This window comes from Cajanus cajan, chromosome 4 (assembly GCF_000230855.2).
Source record: "Cajanus cajan strain Asha chromosome 4, NIPB_CcT2T_4, whole genome shotgun sequence".
NCBI lineage: Eukaryota > Viridiplantae > Streptophyta > Magnoliopsida > Fabales > Fabaceae > Cajanus > Cajanus cajan.
Genome location: NC_138520.1, coordinates 51,498,503 through 51,513,557, shown reverse-complemented (window position 1 = coordinate 51,513,557; position 15,055 = coordinate 51,498,503). Strand labels below are relative to the sequence as shown.

The 15,055-nt window shown below is 29.7% G+C and overlaps 1 protein-coding gene across 1 annotated transcript; it reads left to right on the top strand.

Annotated features, from left to right (window-relative positions):
* The first annotated feature begins 12,168 nt into the window (after positions 1–12,168).
* Positions 12,169–14,898, top strand: LOC109807356 (uncharacterized). Its single transcript, XM_020369875.3, has 2 exons — positions 12,169–12,527; positions 14,457–14,898. Exon 1 carries the CDS (start codon positions 12,231–12,233, stop codon positions 12,519–12,521), a length of 291 nt encoding a protein of 96 aa, XP_020225464.1. The 5' UTR covers positions 12,169–12,230; the 3' UTR covers positions 12,522–12,527; positions 14,457–14,898.
* The last annotated feature ends 157 nt before the right edge of the window (positions 14,899–15,055 follow it).

Genomic DNA, 15,055 nt, shown 5'->3' with positions numbered 1-15,055 from the left:
ACATAGTATCAACCAACTTTTTAATCCACATGATAACAACTTCCCACATCAAAACAACATGCATCTCCCTACGACAACTGTCAAAGAAAACAACATCCAAAGATTTATACTCATCCAAATAAGCTCAAACCTATCTCAAAATAAATATAAGAGGATTTCCTACAACTCTTATGAAGTCATCAAGTCCCAATTCCATCATATACTTTGTCAAAACTTACAAAAACCGCAATAGCTATAGCTAATGCTGACAGCTTGACCCTTGTTCACTAAAACAGCCATATCTAGAGTTATAGATCTAATTTTTAAATGATTCCAACGCCATTGGAAAGCTAAGATCGAAGGCTACAACTTTTATGAAGACCATAAAGTCAAATTTTGAAAGAAAAAAAAAGCGCTCAGCGCCTCCAAAGCGCTTAGCGCTTACCAAGCGCTCATCCATTTACCTCCAGGAACTTTGCCCTGGGACACTGCCCCCAAAGGGCTCAACCCTTCAAAATGGCTCAGCCTTTTCAAAAGCACTCATCCCTTTAAAACGGCTCAGCCGTTTGATGATAGAGGCACCATGTTCTTCACCATTTTTGCACCTCCACACCTGAAACTCAAAAAAGAACCCACATGCAATGGAGGAGATAGAATCCATGCACCAAAAATAGTTCAATTCAAGTCTTATCAAAAACATGCACTCATCTGATGCATCAAATCAGCCAAAATCCCATTTTAGCCCAAAATCCCCGAAAATTGGAAAGAATCCCTCAAATCAGCAAATCAACCTCCAATTCTTGCATTAATTGAGTTTTTAAACTCACATGCAACCAATCTATCACAATCATAGCTTCCCTCACCTGAAAATTGGCTCAGAGTAGCCAAGAACTGAGAAGAAGAAGAATTTCTTTTCAAAGCTCGACTTGTGAACTTCAATCCTCCAAAAGCAAGCTTCCTAGCCTGAATTTCAAGAGAAGACAAAAGAGATTAGTAATCAAGAAGAGAATAGGAATCAAACAGAGAAATTTGGGAGAGAAAGGAGTTCACAAACCCAGAGTCCTTCTCTCTAAAACTTCTCTCTAAGTTTCTTTGAGAATGAACTTATGAAATTCCCTTCTTAGAGAAATCCTTATATATTTCTCTCTCTATAGTCAACTAAACTCTGAAATCTACTCACTACGTTACAATAAGTAAAAAAAGAGAAAATTGTGTAAGCCCTTTAAAAAAAACCCTCCTTTAACCTTTAGTAAAAGCATTTGACTGTGGTTCCATTTTCCTTCCCTCAATTATTAAAATACAACAATTAATTAAAACCATATAATTTAATAAAAACCTCATAATATATATATAAAGGAGGGATCTGTTTACTCTAGGAGTAAGTCCACTTAGACTTACTCTATTCAATAACTCATGTTTTACATCAAATCTCAATGATCCAATCATGAATTTAAAGTTCGTAATGCATAGATCAAGTCTGCAAATTTTTAAAATATTTGAAAGTCATTTGATACTTGGTTTCATAAATTCAAATTGACGGATAATCATAAAAATATTTTATACGTTGATTTGAATTAATAAAAAGAAGTATCAAATAATTTTTAAATTTTTTAAAAATTTGTAAATTTGATCTATGCATTAAAGACATTAAATTCAACGATTAGATCGTTGAGATTTGATGTAGAGCATAAGTTATTGAACAAAATAAGTTTAGGTAAACTTACTCTTAGATATATATATATATATATATATATATATATATATATATATATATATAATACATTATAAAATTTAACCCCATCTTTTATAAAATAATATTAAAAAAATTAAACAAAAACTCGGGGTGTTACATGTTATATGTTAATAAATATATTCTCATAGGTGTTAAAATTTTTAGGTATATATATTATAATTACACACAATATATATATATATATATATATATATATATATATATTGTTGAATTCATTAAAAATCAACACTAAAATTATTTGTAGATATATCAAATAGATTTATACGTATATATATTTTATTTATTGTGACATTATTTGTACATTATATGTAATATTTTTTGTAGTGATTCCAATTCAATATTAGATTAATGTGTTTGACAGTGAAGATGGAACTGGAGGGAATAAGTGAGAAAAGAATCAAAGAGAAAAATATGCTAAAATTTGAAGATATTTGATAGGAGAAAAGTATAAAAGAATTCAAGAAAATATTATTTTTTTTATTTGTTTATATTATATTAGATAATGTTAAAATAATATTATAAATTAATTTACAAATATATTTTTTACAATTAAGTTGCCACTAAAATCATTATAAAAAAAAACTTGTCATAATGGATTTTAGAGTATATAAAGTTATCATAATAAATTACAAATGCAAAGATTGACGCCACATAGTGGTGATAACAAGTTGAACTTAATTGTTCTTTACATAATCAATAATGTAAGTTCATAATTGATTGTGAAGATAGGCGAAGACGTATTTCTCGTGGTCAAGTATTGCTTCTTGCATTTCAAAAAAAACAAAAATCTCACGTTATAGCAACATCACGAGGGCACAACTATAATTGCTTACCACTTTTCTTCAAATTTACTCACTAAGGTGGAAATTATTATAATTTTTTCATGCAAAAATATATTTTTATGAATAAAAAAATCTAATCACTAGCGAATATTGAATTATCTTTAAAATATTAAATTAATGTATGAATCCTACTAATTATTTCTCTCATGATTACTATGATACTGTGATACAGAAATTATTTGACAATGAAAAAGTTGTTATAGACAAAAGTTGGCAGAAAGATATACTGTGCACATATTACACAAATAAGAATTTAAAATAGGCTAATGACGTGAGCACAAGCTAAGATTAGTTGGCACAACTTAGTGTAGTTTATGTTCTTTAATCAAATTATTTAAAATTTGAATTTGATTTTGTTAAAAAGAGATTTTATTAAAAAAAAATACTTATTTTGCGTATACTTAATTAAAAGCAGGAATTAGCCATTATTTGTAGCAATAAATACATTATACCTATATGATTTAAACAAAATAAACGCATTACCATGAAAAACATAAAAGATTCAATTTAATTAATCCCATTACGCTAGTAAGTAGGAATAACATCCAGCATTTTTTCTTTGTTCAAATTCAGATCATTGCTAGTTTTTTTCTTGGTGACAAGATCATTGCTAGTTTAGTATGGAGGAAAAATGAGTATTTTCCAATTTCAAAACTAGCTGATTAGGAGATGGGAAGTTTGACCGATTATCCAAAACTAAACAACTTTAAACACTTAACGTTTGTATTCTATATACAGAGAAAAAAAAATGGAGGAATCCTTTTTCTATATATTAATAAAACAAAGTATTAAATATTAAAATTTTTAAAATTTTACAGATTTGATTTATATATTAAGAATTTTTAATTCAACAATTGAATCGTTAAAATTTGATGAAAAATATAAGTTATTAAATAGAATAAATTTAACTAAATTTATTATTTGAGTGAGTAGATCCTTTCTCTCTATATATATATAAAGAAAGAAGAGATAGGGGATATATATGTATGTATGTATGTATATATATATATATATATATATATATATATATATATATATATATATATATATATATATATATATATATATATATATATATATGGGGAATGTTAATATACTTTCACCTATTTTTTAGTTAGAGTATGTTAGCAGCCTACACTAAAATTTTAGGACAAAAAACCATTTATTTCTTTTGATTTGGTTAATTTGTATAAAGGATATTATAGTAATTTAATTTAATTTTAAATAAAAATAAAATATTTTCTCTCTGTTATTAACTTCATTCTTTAAGTCATTTCTTTCTCCTATTAAATTCCTTCTCCAACTCATTTCTCTTTCCTATTAAATTCTTTCTCTAACTTATTTATCTCTCTCCTATTAAATTTCTTCTTTAACTCATTTCTCTCTCATCTGTATAACGTCTCCCCTCTCTCTCTTTGAACAAATAAAAAATTAATTAATAGAAAGAAAAAAAAATGATTTGGAGAATGAAGTTAATAAGAGAGAGAAAATGTTTAATTTTCTTTTAAAATTAAATTAAATTACTATAATATTTTTTTATACAAATTAACCAAATCAAAAGAAATAAGTAGTTTTCTTGTCCTAAAATTTTGGTATAGGTTACCATATTAATGCATTATTTATACCAAATCAAAAGTATTGTATGAAAAACAAATTCAGAAATAGGTAGTATTTAACTAAACCATAACATATAATATAAATTTAATTATTAATAATTGTATGATTTTAAATTAAAGAACTGTGAACTACGTCAATTATATCTATTAATCACTTCAATAGCATTTATATCAACATTTTTTTTTTAAAATATGTCAAAATTTGGTGATATTCTATATCAAAAAAATCACTTAAACAATATTGGTTGATATTCAAAAGTATAGAAATTTCAATGAATTATTTTGAAAATGAATTTGCGAGACTTTATCGTAGAATTTACATATAATTCACTCATCTAACAATCTCACAAAAATCATTAAAATTTCGCATGATTTTGTTTTTCTTCTATTTCTCATCTCTCTCTCTCTCTCTCTCTTCTCTAACCTTTGTTGCTTCTCTCACTTTCTCCTCTCTCTCCTTTTCTCCCTTTCTCTCCCTCATCTCCTTTCTCTTGTTTTTTCCTCTCTTTCTCCTCTTCTCTTCTTTATCTTATCTTTTCTTTCTATTTTTGTTCATCTCTCATTTATTTGTTTAAATTCAATAAGATAAATGAGAAAATATTGATGCATAAAAGACTATATGTAGAGAAATGTTATTTAGGAAGACATCAAGCTAAATCAATTGTTTACTAACATAGCGTTTAATATGAGGGGAAGGAAAGGAAGAGATTTTTTTTTTATTTTAATTGTCTTGTTTTGGTTCAAATTTTAGAAGGAGAGATGAGAGATTTTAAAACACTTGCATGTAGAATAATGTCTAAAATATCATTGCTTATGTTCTTAAATTTAAAATTATAAGAATACAAAGTTAAATTGATTTTTGAAAATCCCTCCCCTTCTCTCCCTTCTTCTTAACCAAACAAAATTCCAACTCCTTCCTTTCTCTCCTTTCCCTTTTCCTCTCATCTCCTCCTTTAAACCAAACATACCCTGTCTTATTTTTTCATTAAAAGATTATAAAAAAAATTGTATTGGTTTTTTTTTTCTTTATTTAAATCTTATCAATTATGTTTTTTTTTTATTAATTATATTTTTTTTTAAATTCATGTTCTCCTTTGAAATCTCATAAAATCCTTTCAAATCTTATAAATTCTTAAAATATAAATCTATTAAAATTCACATTATAAAGTCTTGATTACAAAAGTCTTTTAAAAAATGCTAAAAGTCATTGCATTTATACAAAATAATCTTTTAAAATTCGCGAAACATTTTCATACTAAAATAGTCTTATGAAATCTCAATCTAATACACGACCTAGTATGATGTTTAATGTGTTTAATTAACCTATTGATTTTTTGTCAAAAAAATTAATCTATTGATTTTGCACGGTAAATCTTATTTTCTTTGATTAACTATTTGATTAGTGTGAAGTATCTATCAATTTCGTCAAAGACTAGTTTTCATGCAAGAATATGATTACTACCTGAGTATGTTTGTATTGAGTATTTAAATACAATAATTATTTTTTGAAGAATTTAAAATGCCTTGAGAGTGAAATACTTTGTTTTGATGGAAAATTTAGAAAGAATTTGAAATATGAGCATTGTGAAATTCCTTAAAATAGTATAACTTTAGATTTTCTCAAAATAGTAAGAATTTGAAATTGTTCATATTTTTTTTTCTTATCTCACCTATATATCTTTTATCTCTTTATCTTTTTTCTCTCTCACTCTCCCATTTCTTTTTTTCTTTTCATCTCTCCCTCTTCCTATTTTGTCTTCTCACCTCTTTTTTGTTTCTCATTTTTCTTGTACCCCTCATTTTCTTTCAAAGTCAACATAAAAATATCAATACTTTTTTAAATTATTAAATGTTATCTAAAATTGATTTTTAAAACTATTGAATATTTAGAAATTGGATAATATTTAATTTTATAAAATTTAATCTTCAAATCTTAATGTATATATATATATATATATATAGTGACACCCATTCTACCCCAATATATAACATAGCAAGTTGTTTTAGAAGGCTCAAAAGCCCAATATAGGTGATTTAGTAGCCCAAAACGGGTCGTTCCCAATCTGGAACGGGCCATTCCAAGCTATTAAATTGACTTGTAAATCGTAGTTGAGAACGGGCTGTTCTAGAGGGAGAACGAGTCGTTCCAAACCCCAAAAAGGGTCATTTCAGAGGAAGTATGGGCCGTTCTGGATGGAGAACGAGTCGTTCTGGTTTCAGAACGGACCGTTCTGCATGTGATTTTTGTACGTGATGAGGGGGTGCAGAACGGGCCGTTCCAGATTCGGAACAGGCTGTTCTGGCCACTCCTGAACTTCTATAAATAGGAGTTGGGTAGTTGAGGAGAAAATGAGGTTTTTAGAGAGAATGACTCTAGGTCTGTGAGCTCCTTTCTCTCCCAATTTTCTCTGTATGATTCCTTTTCTCCTCTAGATCACTAATGTCTTCTGTCTTTTCTTGAAATTCAGATTAGGAAGCTTGCTTTGGGAGGAATGAAGTTTCGCGTTGAGCTTCGGAAGGGAATTCTACTTCTTCTCAGTTATTGGCTATTTTGAGCCAATCTTCAGGTGAGGGAAGCTAGAATGTTTGTTTTTTTAGGTTGCATGTGAGTTTAGAAACTCAATTGATGCATGAATGTTGAGAATCCATAGATGGATTGAAGAAAATCTCATTTTTTGGGGTTTTGAGAAAAGGAAAGATTTTGATGATTTTGATGCATAAGTTGGATGCATGTGAGATCTAAGTTTATTTAAGTTGTATGGAGCCTATGCATTGTGTTTTTGTGTTTGCATGTGGCTGGATTTTTTGGTTTGGAATGAGAGTTTTTGAACTCTCTGATTGGGATTTAGGCCGGGCGCAGGTTGAGCGCGCCGGGCGTGGAAGAGCTTAGAGCTCTCGGGTTAGTGTTAGGCCAGGCGCGAGCTGACTGCGCCGAGCGTGAATATATTTATAAATAATTAATTTAAATTGATGCTTATGCATGTTTAAAGTCAAAGTTTTAGATCATGTATGTATGATATATGATGTATGGTGGGGTATGATTCATATGTATACTTTATGATGATACGTATGAATGTTTGAATATGATATGACATGTGTATATGTTCATATGAGTATGTTTATTGATCATAATAGTGGGTAGACCATCTATGATGTATGATGCATTATTGCATGTGATGTCTTATGACATGTGTATGATTGTTGATCATGATGGTGGGCAGACCATGTATGATGTATGATGCATGATTGCATGTGATGCCTTATGGCATGAGTCTAGCCTAGGACTTGAGGAGAGGAAAAATATTTTTGAACTGGAAGAGCTCACGTAGAGTCTCTTGAGAGTGGTGCTTGGATAGGCCACTGATATATGAGAGTGGTGCTCAGATACGCCACTAGATTTGGGAGTGGTGCTCAAGTAGGCCACTGGGTTGGGTGAGTCTCCTCTAAGTCTTTAGCTAGTGTTAGAGCGGGGTATGAGGTTGAGGGTTATTCCCTTAACCAAGTACTCGGGAAGGTGTGTGGATCTTTGCGGATATTCGGTGAGCGAACTCCACAATTGACTTGGTTATGCATGCCAAGGTCGTGGTAAGCCCGTACCCTGCTGTGCTATACCTGACGGTGGATCTGGACTTCCAATTGTGTAAGTGACATCATCCGAGTAAACCCGAGTGAGGATTATATCCTATTTAGCTGTGACCGAGCGGGGGCATTAGGCGTGAAAACGGTTGGGATGGTTTCGGTAGGATGGAATGTCACTTATACAGCTTTGTTGTTAGGGAGATCTCCTAGGTGTATGCATGACGACGCATTAGATGATTGATATGCATTGATATCTGTCATGAGATGCATTTATTGCATGATTATTAATATGATGAAGTGTGGTGTTTGACTTCATGATTGGTGGATTGTATTTTATGCATGAGTAGTATTGGATAGAGTGTATGGTGTGACTCTATGAATATGATTGATAGTTGGATGATTGTGTAGTATAGATTATTGTTCTATACTTGTATGATTGCTTTTTGAACTCTAGCTTACCCTTCTGTTTCTATGTGGATGGACAGCGATGATCATACCTTGTATGGGAGCAGGTCAGGGCTAGCTTGGAGTTGGGGTGACCGCTGCGAGACGAGGAGTTTGATCCTCGTGTTTGAGTTACTATTTTGGGTAACGGTTTTGTCTGTGCTTGACCGGCACTAGGCAATATTATTTTTTTGGGATGATTGTACATATATGGCGTTCTATTTCGTATTTAAGAAACTTAGTTATTTTTATTCTTATCTATACCTGTATGTATGAGTTATCCAACTTAATATTTTTCTTAGTTTACTAGTAGTAGTGCGATTCCACTAAGTGTAGAGACCATGGCGGGTCGTTACACAATACATATATAAAATAATAAAAAGAAATGTTACTCCAACACGGGTAAAATGATTCACATCTCCAAAAGAGAATATATCTTCAATATCCTATCAATTTAAAATAAAGTTTAGAATATAAATAAATTCATAAATAGTTTCAAAGGAAATGTAAAAACTCAAATTACAATAAAAATTAAAGTCTTAGAACACCCTTGCCCCGATGTCACACTATCAGACTCAATTATTGACACATTAAATGTAAATCATGTCCACATCTTCCTCACTTAACAACAACCACAAACGTATGGTGAGAAAATAAGATATTTATATAGAAAGCACATCACAAAATTCCACAAAATAATCTCAAAGCAATATAATCCATAAACACAACATTCATCATTCAAACATGTTCAACATCATTTCTCAAATCCACATATTCCATCATCTTATCACAATCCACATATGTACATATAAACAAATTGCACATATACACCGTGTCTTACATCCAGCACTAGATCGCGTACACGCCCTGCTGACGCATCACACATCCAGCATCATGTTAAGCACACGACTATGCTAATACATTTCACTATCGGCACCGATATCACGCATATGACCATACCTGATGCATCACACATCTAGTATCGTATCACGCATACGACTATACCCATAACAAACCATAAATAGCACCGTATCACGTGCAGACCCTTATGGCCCGGTGTCACACATACAATTGTGTCCAATCATTACATCATAGTTCACAATTCAATTCCACATCACATGCACAACCAACATTTTCACACAAAATAATAAGCCATACACATATCTTGCACAACCTCTTCATACACATCAATCTTTAATTCACAATTAATTTATATTCCATCTATCACACACCATTTATACCTTTTCATACTATAGTCATTACTGGACATCGTACGATTCACAACCATCATCAAAATCCATCAATATAATACCATATTTCACAATCCCACATCAAACTCATTCAATCATATCATAAGTATTATAAAGCATCACTAAGAAATCATAAATTATCACAAACATGCCAAAAAGGGGGTCCTAAAATGTCAAAAACGCAAACTAAAATAGAATACTCGCGCTGAGCACCATAAATTCTAACAACTTGACTTCTACTTACTATTTTGACCATAATTTGAGTTATACACGTCCTTTTTGAGTGATTCCAAATCCATTAGAAATATAACACCCAAAGCTACAACCTTTGTGAAGAATACGAAGCCTAAAAATGTCGTTAAGGTCACCTCGTATGATTGACAATACAAAACTTAATATTTTGCACCCTAGAATGGAGATTGAACTTATAACTCGCATAACTCAATCAATTCTTAACATTTTCACCTAATTCTAGAGTCTAAATTATAGCCTCAAGTGTCTACTTTCTAACCCCACAAACGAGAATTGATTTTGTTAATCAAAAAAATATTACATAAATATTAACGTACATCCATAAGTAAAATCTTCCAATTACTTATTAATTCATATAATTAAGGGTATTTATCAATCTACAAGAACCCTAACTTATAGAGTACATCCCAATAAATCCAATTATCATCTAGATCATCAATTTTTCCAAATAATATTACAACCACATTTATAAATCAATATAAAACTCGATTGAATCATCAATTTTATAGAATCAACTCAAATAGTAAAACTCCAATTTTTCAAAAACCTAACTCACAAACATTTTTCTACAATTTTGTTCTCTCTTCGAGATCATCATCTTTACAAATTGTTTGCACATTCCTACTCCTCAATTCATGAAAAATTTAATGGGGTCATCAATTCCTCAAACAGAAATAATTATAATTATCTATAATTCTATGGGATTCCTCTTTTACCAAATTCTCTCATGTGACTTTGCATACAAATAATCTATTTTCTTCCGTAGCTGGTTGCGTTAAACAGAATAACCTTGAAGCAATTTAAGATTGTTTCTAAGAACTTCTTGAGCATTCTTCCTCAAAGCTCTCTGTTTCTCCTCTCTTTCTTTCCTAACCCTAGGATTAACTTTGTTTGACCCCTTTCTTAAAATAATCCATTAGATTGGGTCAACCCAACACATCTTCCTTCGCTTTCAACCCGCTTCTTTTTTTCTCCAAAATAATTAAATAAAATAAATACATATATTATATAAAATATTCTTCCTCTATAATAAAAATAATATATTTCTAACCCAAAATTTAATAATATAATTTCAATATTAAAATATCATATAAATCAACCTTTTAGATTTTATAATAAAATATATAATTTATCAACTCCTAAATTATCTCTTAAAACATATAAATAATTATTTAAAATGTTAATAAAAATATTTATTTAAAATATACAAAATAACATTCCCTTATAATAATAAAATAATATTGACCTAATACTGTATAATAATAATAATAATAATTATTATTATTATTATTATTATTATTATATAAAAAAATAGGGTGTTACATATATAATCAATTTTATTCATGATGAAAATCAAATTTATATTGAAAACTAAGAATTTAAATTTTAAGAAATTTAAATAGACTTTTCCAAACAAAACATTTAAAGAACGATGAAAATTGAAATCAAAGTAATTTAAATTCGTTAAATTTCTAAAATTTTTCATCCAAACTCACTACTTCCATGTATATGATCATGGTTTACAATTATTACCATCATTCCTGTTTGTTAGGGCTCATTTCTCTTCCTCTCCCCTAAAAAAATACAATGATTCAAATCAAGATTTTTCTAATTATCTATGTGAAATTTAAAATCATAAAAAAAAGTAGAAAAGTAATAAAAGAATGTTTAGTCAAATTAACTGTCTTCTTGTAGTTGGATATCTGCTCTAAATTTGGATCGATGCAAGCAAAAACATCTCTGAAAATAGTTCTAACACCATATCAAATGTGCCTGATAAAGAATAACATAGCAAATGCCTATGATCTCTGAATCATATTTTTTAATCCATGAGACTTAAAATTAAAACTTTTCTTAAAGAGTATATATCCGGTTTGTTAATTTACAAATCCAGATTACGAACAAAGTTCAAAAAGCATACATGTAGGATTACTAATAATAATAAATGAATAAAGCGATAAAAAGAAAAGTGTACCCGTAGGATTTAATTATTATACACTGAAAATGATTATCTCTCCTACGATCAAATTAAAGTGCTTTTATGGTGATCGTGGAGCGTCATTATTCCAAAATGAATTCGAGAAACAATAATGTGACACCTTTTCTCGGGTGCATGGTTCACTCCATTCTCCCAAGTTTTAAATAAAAACTAAAGAACTTTGCTCTTCCTGCTCATACGGAAAGCAAGAGACAAGTGACAATAATAGCTCATAGGAAAAGAAATATTACGGCTACCTTAAGTTCATTTTATTCGATCTTAACTTATAAGCATACTCCTCCTAATGATGGCAACCACAACCCTAAACTACTAAAGAAGAATAAAGGAATTTCTGTCCAGCATTATTTTATTTGCACACTAGAATTATTCCTATAGCATTAGGATTGTTATAATTGCTGCCATTATGACCATTGTGATGATGATGAATGACGTCCCTTTTGCACATACTATATAAGAGTTTAGTATCATGCCATGTTACACAAAACAATTTAGAAATTAACTATAGTGTTTGCTAATATGCTCAAGAGAGGTGGTGTAAGCATTTCAATGTTGGCAAATTCTACACTTATGGTTGGTTTTTGCCGTCCTCGGCGGCGGCTCCGTCGGCGGAGAGGCAGCAGCATCCGGCTAGGGAACAAGCGACGAGGGTTCTGCCTTGGATCACGTCCGGTGGTACAATGGGGTGTCATGGCTCCTCTTAGGATGTTAAAGAAGATCATCATGGAAATTACACCAAAGGGGAATTGGATAGAGGCTTATTGTTGGTCTCTACCTCTTCTACGCCCCCAACTATTTCCCCTTTGTTAACCACAAGTAATGGATTTCATCTCCTCGTTTTATTTTCTTTCTTAATTGCTATATTTTTCACCCATATTTCATGAGACCCAACTTTTAAAATTGAATGATTTGATATTTAATTTTAAAATTTTGGTATATTTTGTCACTTTATTAATTGATCATTAGCCGATGTTACATTGACATGACATTTTAACTATTAACATGATTCGTTAATGTGATATAAAATTATGATAGACTATTTTATGTCATGTCATTAACTTGAAATGTCAAAAGTCAACATATGACATCAATGATCAACTAATCATATTAGAAAATTAACTAACAAAGTGACAAAATGTGTAAAATTTTTAAAATTAGATGATAAATGTGAAATTTTAATAGTTGGATGATAAAATTGGCAAAATCATGAAATAGGTAGCCAAAAAGTACAATTAAAACTTTTTATTTCTCCATGTGCCTTTACTTTCTCCTTCAAAATGTGAAAAGTAAAACCAAGAGAATGATTCTACAAGTCTTGGTACGTAAAGGAAAAACTAGTCATAAGAACTGGCCCCAAAAGTTGTACTGATCTTGGAGAAAGAATCCATTATACATTTTCTTTTGTAAACCTTCATGTAAAATGTCAAAATGACTGCACTACTCGTTCACTTTATGTAAAAAATCTATTTTCGTGTTTTTTTATATATTTATTACTATTGCAATATTGTATGGGCACTTGATAATTTTTGTACTAAAGTTCTAGGATTAAATGCTGGGATGCTGGACGTTTAGGATGTCCTTATCATTGATAAATCGTGACTATGTTAAGGTTCAAAACAAAAGGCAATTAGTTTTCCTAAATAGAAGGTTAAGCGATTAAGACCATTTGGTTTCCGAATAATCCGAAAATAAATTAATGGTAACAAAAAAAAGAGGTAATATTTAAACAAGTCTAAATTAATTAAGTGAAGAAAAGAAAGAGTATTCATGTAAAATTATCACGTCATTTGAGACAAATTTTAATACAAATCTTGAGAAGTATAATATATATATATATATATATATAATCACATGGGAAAGAGGGAATACTTATAACTAAACAAATTTAGTTAAAACTGAAAAAATAGAGACAAAAAAATATAAACTATAAAAAAATACTGAATATGAAACAAATACTAATTAAATTGAATTAATTTTTAAATAAGAAATCAAAACAATTTCAAACAAACCAAAACTTTAGAATGTATAAAAAAATACCATTTTAATTAAAATTTGCAATTGTTCATACTTATTTAGGAACTTGTTTATATTACCAAGCTAAACGTTTCTCCTTGGATTATAAGATACCATTAGTTTAAATTTATAACTAGAATTCATAACTATATTTTGGTGAATTTTAAGAAATTGAGTTCAACTAGTTAGTATCAAACAGTTAAAAAACTAAATTAAGGTAAATTAGATTCCATTGTATCGAATTCACATTTTGTATCAAATTGGTTATATAATTACAAACTTAATCGCCGTAAATTAACTTTTGTTCACTTAAAAGTTAAATCTAGTACAATCCAATCAACAAGGAACCTAGGACATGATTGCCAATTTTGCAATTCATTGCAAGAATGTCCAAAATTATTTCATACGACTAAATTAATACTATACAATTGTATCAAATATGGTTGTCAATATCACATGTTAACTCGTAAAAACCATCGAGTTTACGAGTTTGAGCAATCCAACCTATTCAACTCGTATACAAACTTAATTTTCAGTAAACTCGATTGAATTCGAGCAAAATCACTCAAAATCGTGAGTTTATTGTGATTTTGCAAGTCTGCAAGATTCATTAATGAAACCTTCAAAATGACATTAAGAGCGGCATTTTACTTTAGAGTTTGTTTTCTTCTCATGTTTCGAACGAATATCTGAATCCCAAAACACGTGATTTCATCAATGTTCTTTGATTAGGGTTGCCATGTCACTTGCTTACTCTCTGGTCGGAGTCACATTCTTTATGTTGTGGTGTTTCTATGGTAGCTCATCGACTTCAGTGGCTCAACGCCATGTTCTTTTGGTTAGTGTTTCTATGGTTGGCTCGCCACATTCTCTTGTGCCGTGGTGTTTCTAAGGTTCTTATGATGAAGGTTCTTTCCCATTTCTCTTTTGTATATTTTTTTCATGGTGGCAATAATGATCAAAATGGTGATGGAGATCTTAGACTTGGAAATAATATTAGAGGATTAAAAATGGAAATTTAAAAATATTAATCTTTTCTTAATTTTTTATTTGTCGTCATTTTAAGAACTTATATCTTATTTAAAATTATAGATTTCCTATTAAACTTTGTTACTTTATTATTATAATTTGTTATTTTACTTTAATATAGAATTGAAATGTTGAATTATTATATTATTTATAAATATTTTAACCTATTTTTTTCATTAAGTAAATTCTTACGAATTTACAATTCAAATTTACAATTTACAATTTAAGTTTTGACAACCTTGGTAACAGATAATGACCGAACAAGGAAGCATTTTAACATGCTGAGACCACATTTTGTATTC

Bases quoted from the DNA above. Each gene is read 5' to 3' on its own strand.
- LOC109807356 (XM_020369875.3), top strand. From the start codon at position 12,231: ATGCTCAAGAGAGGTGGTGTAAGCATTTCAATGTTGGCAAATTCTACA.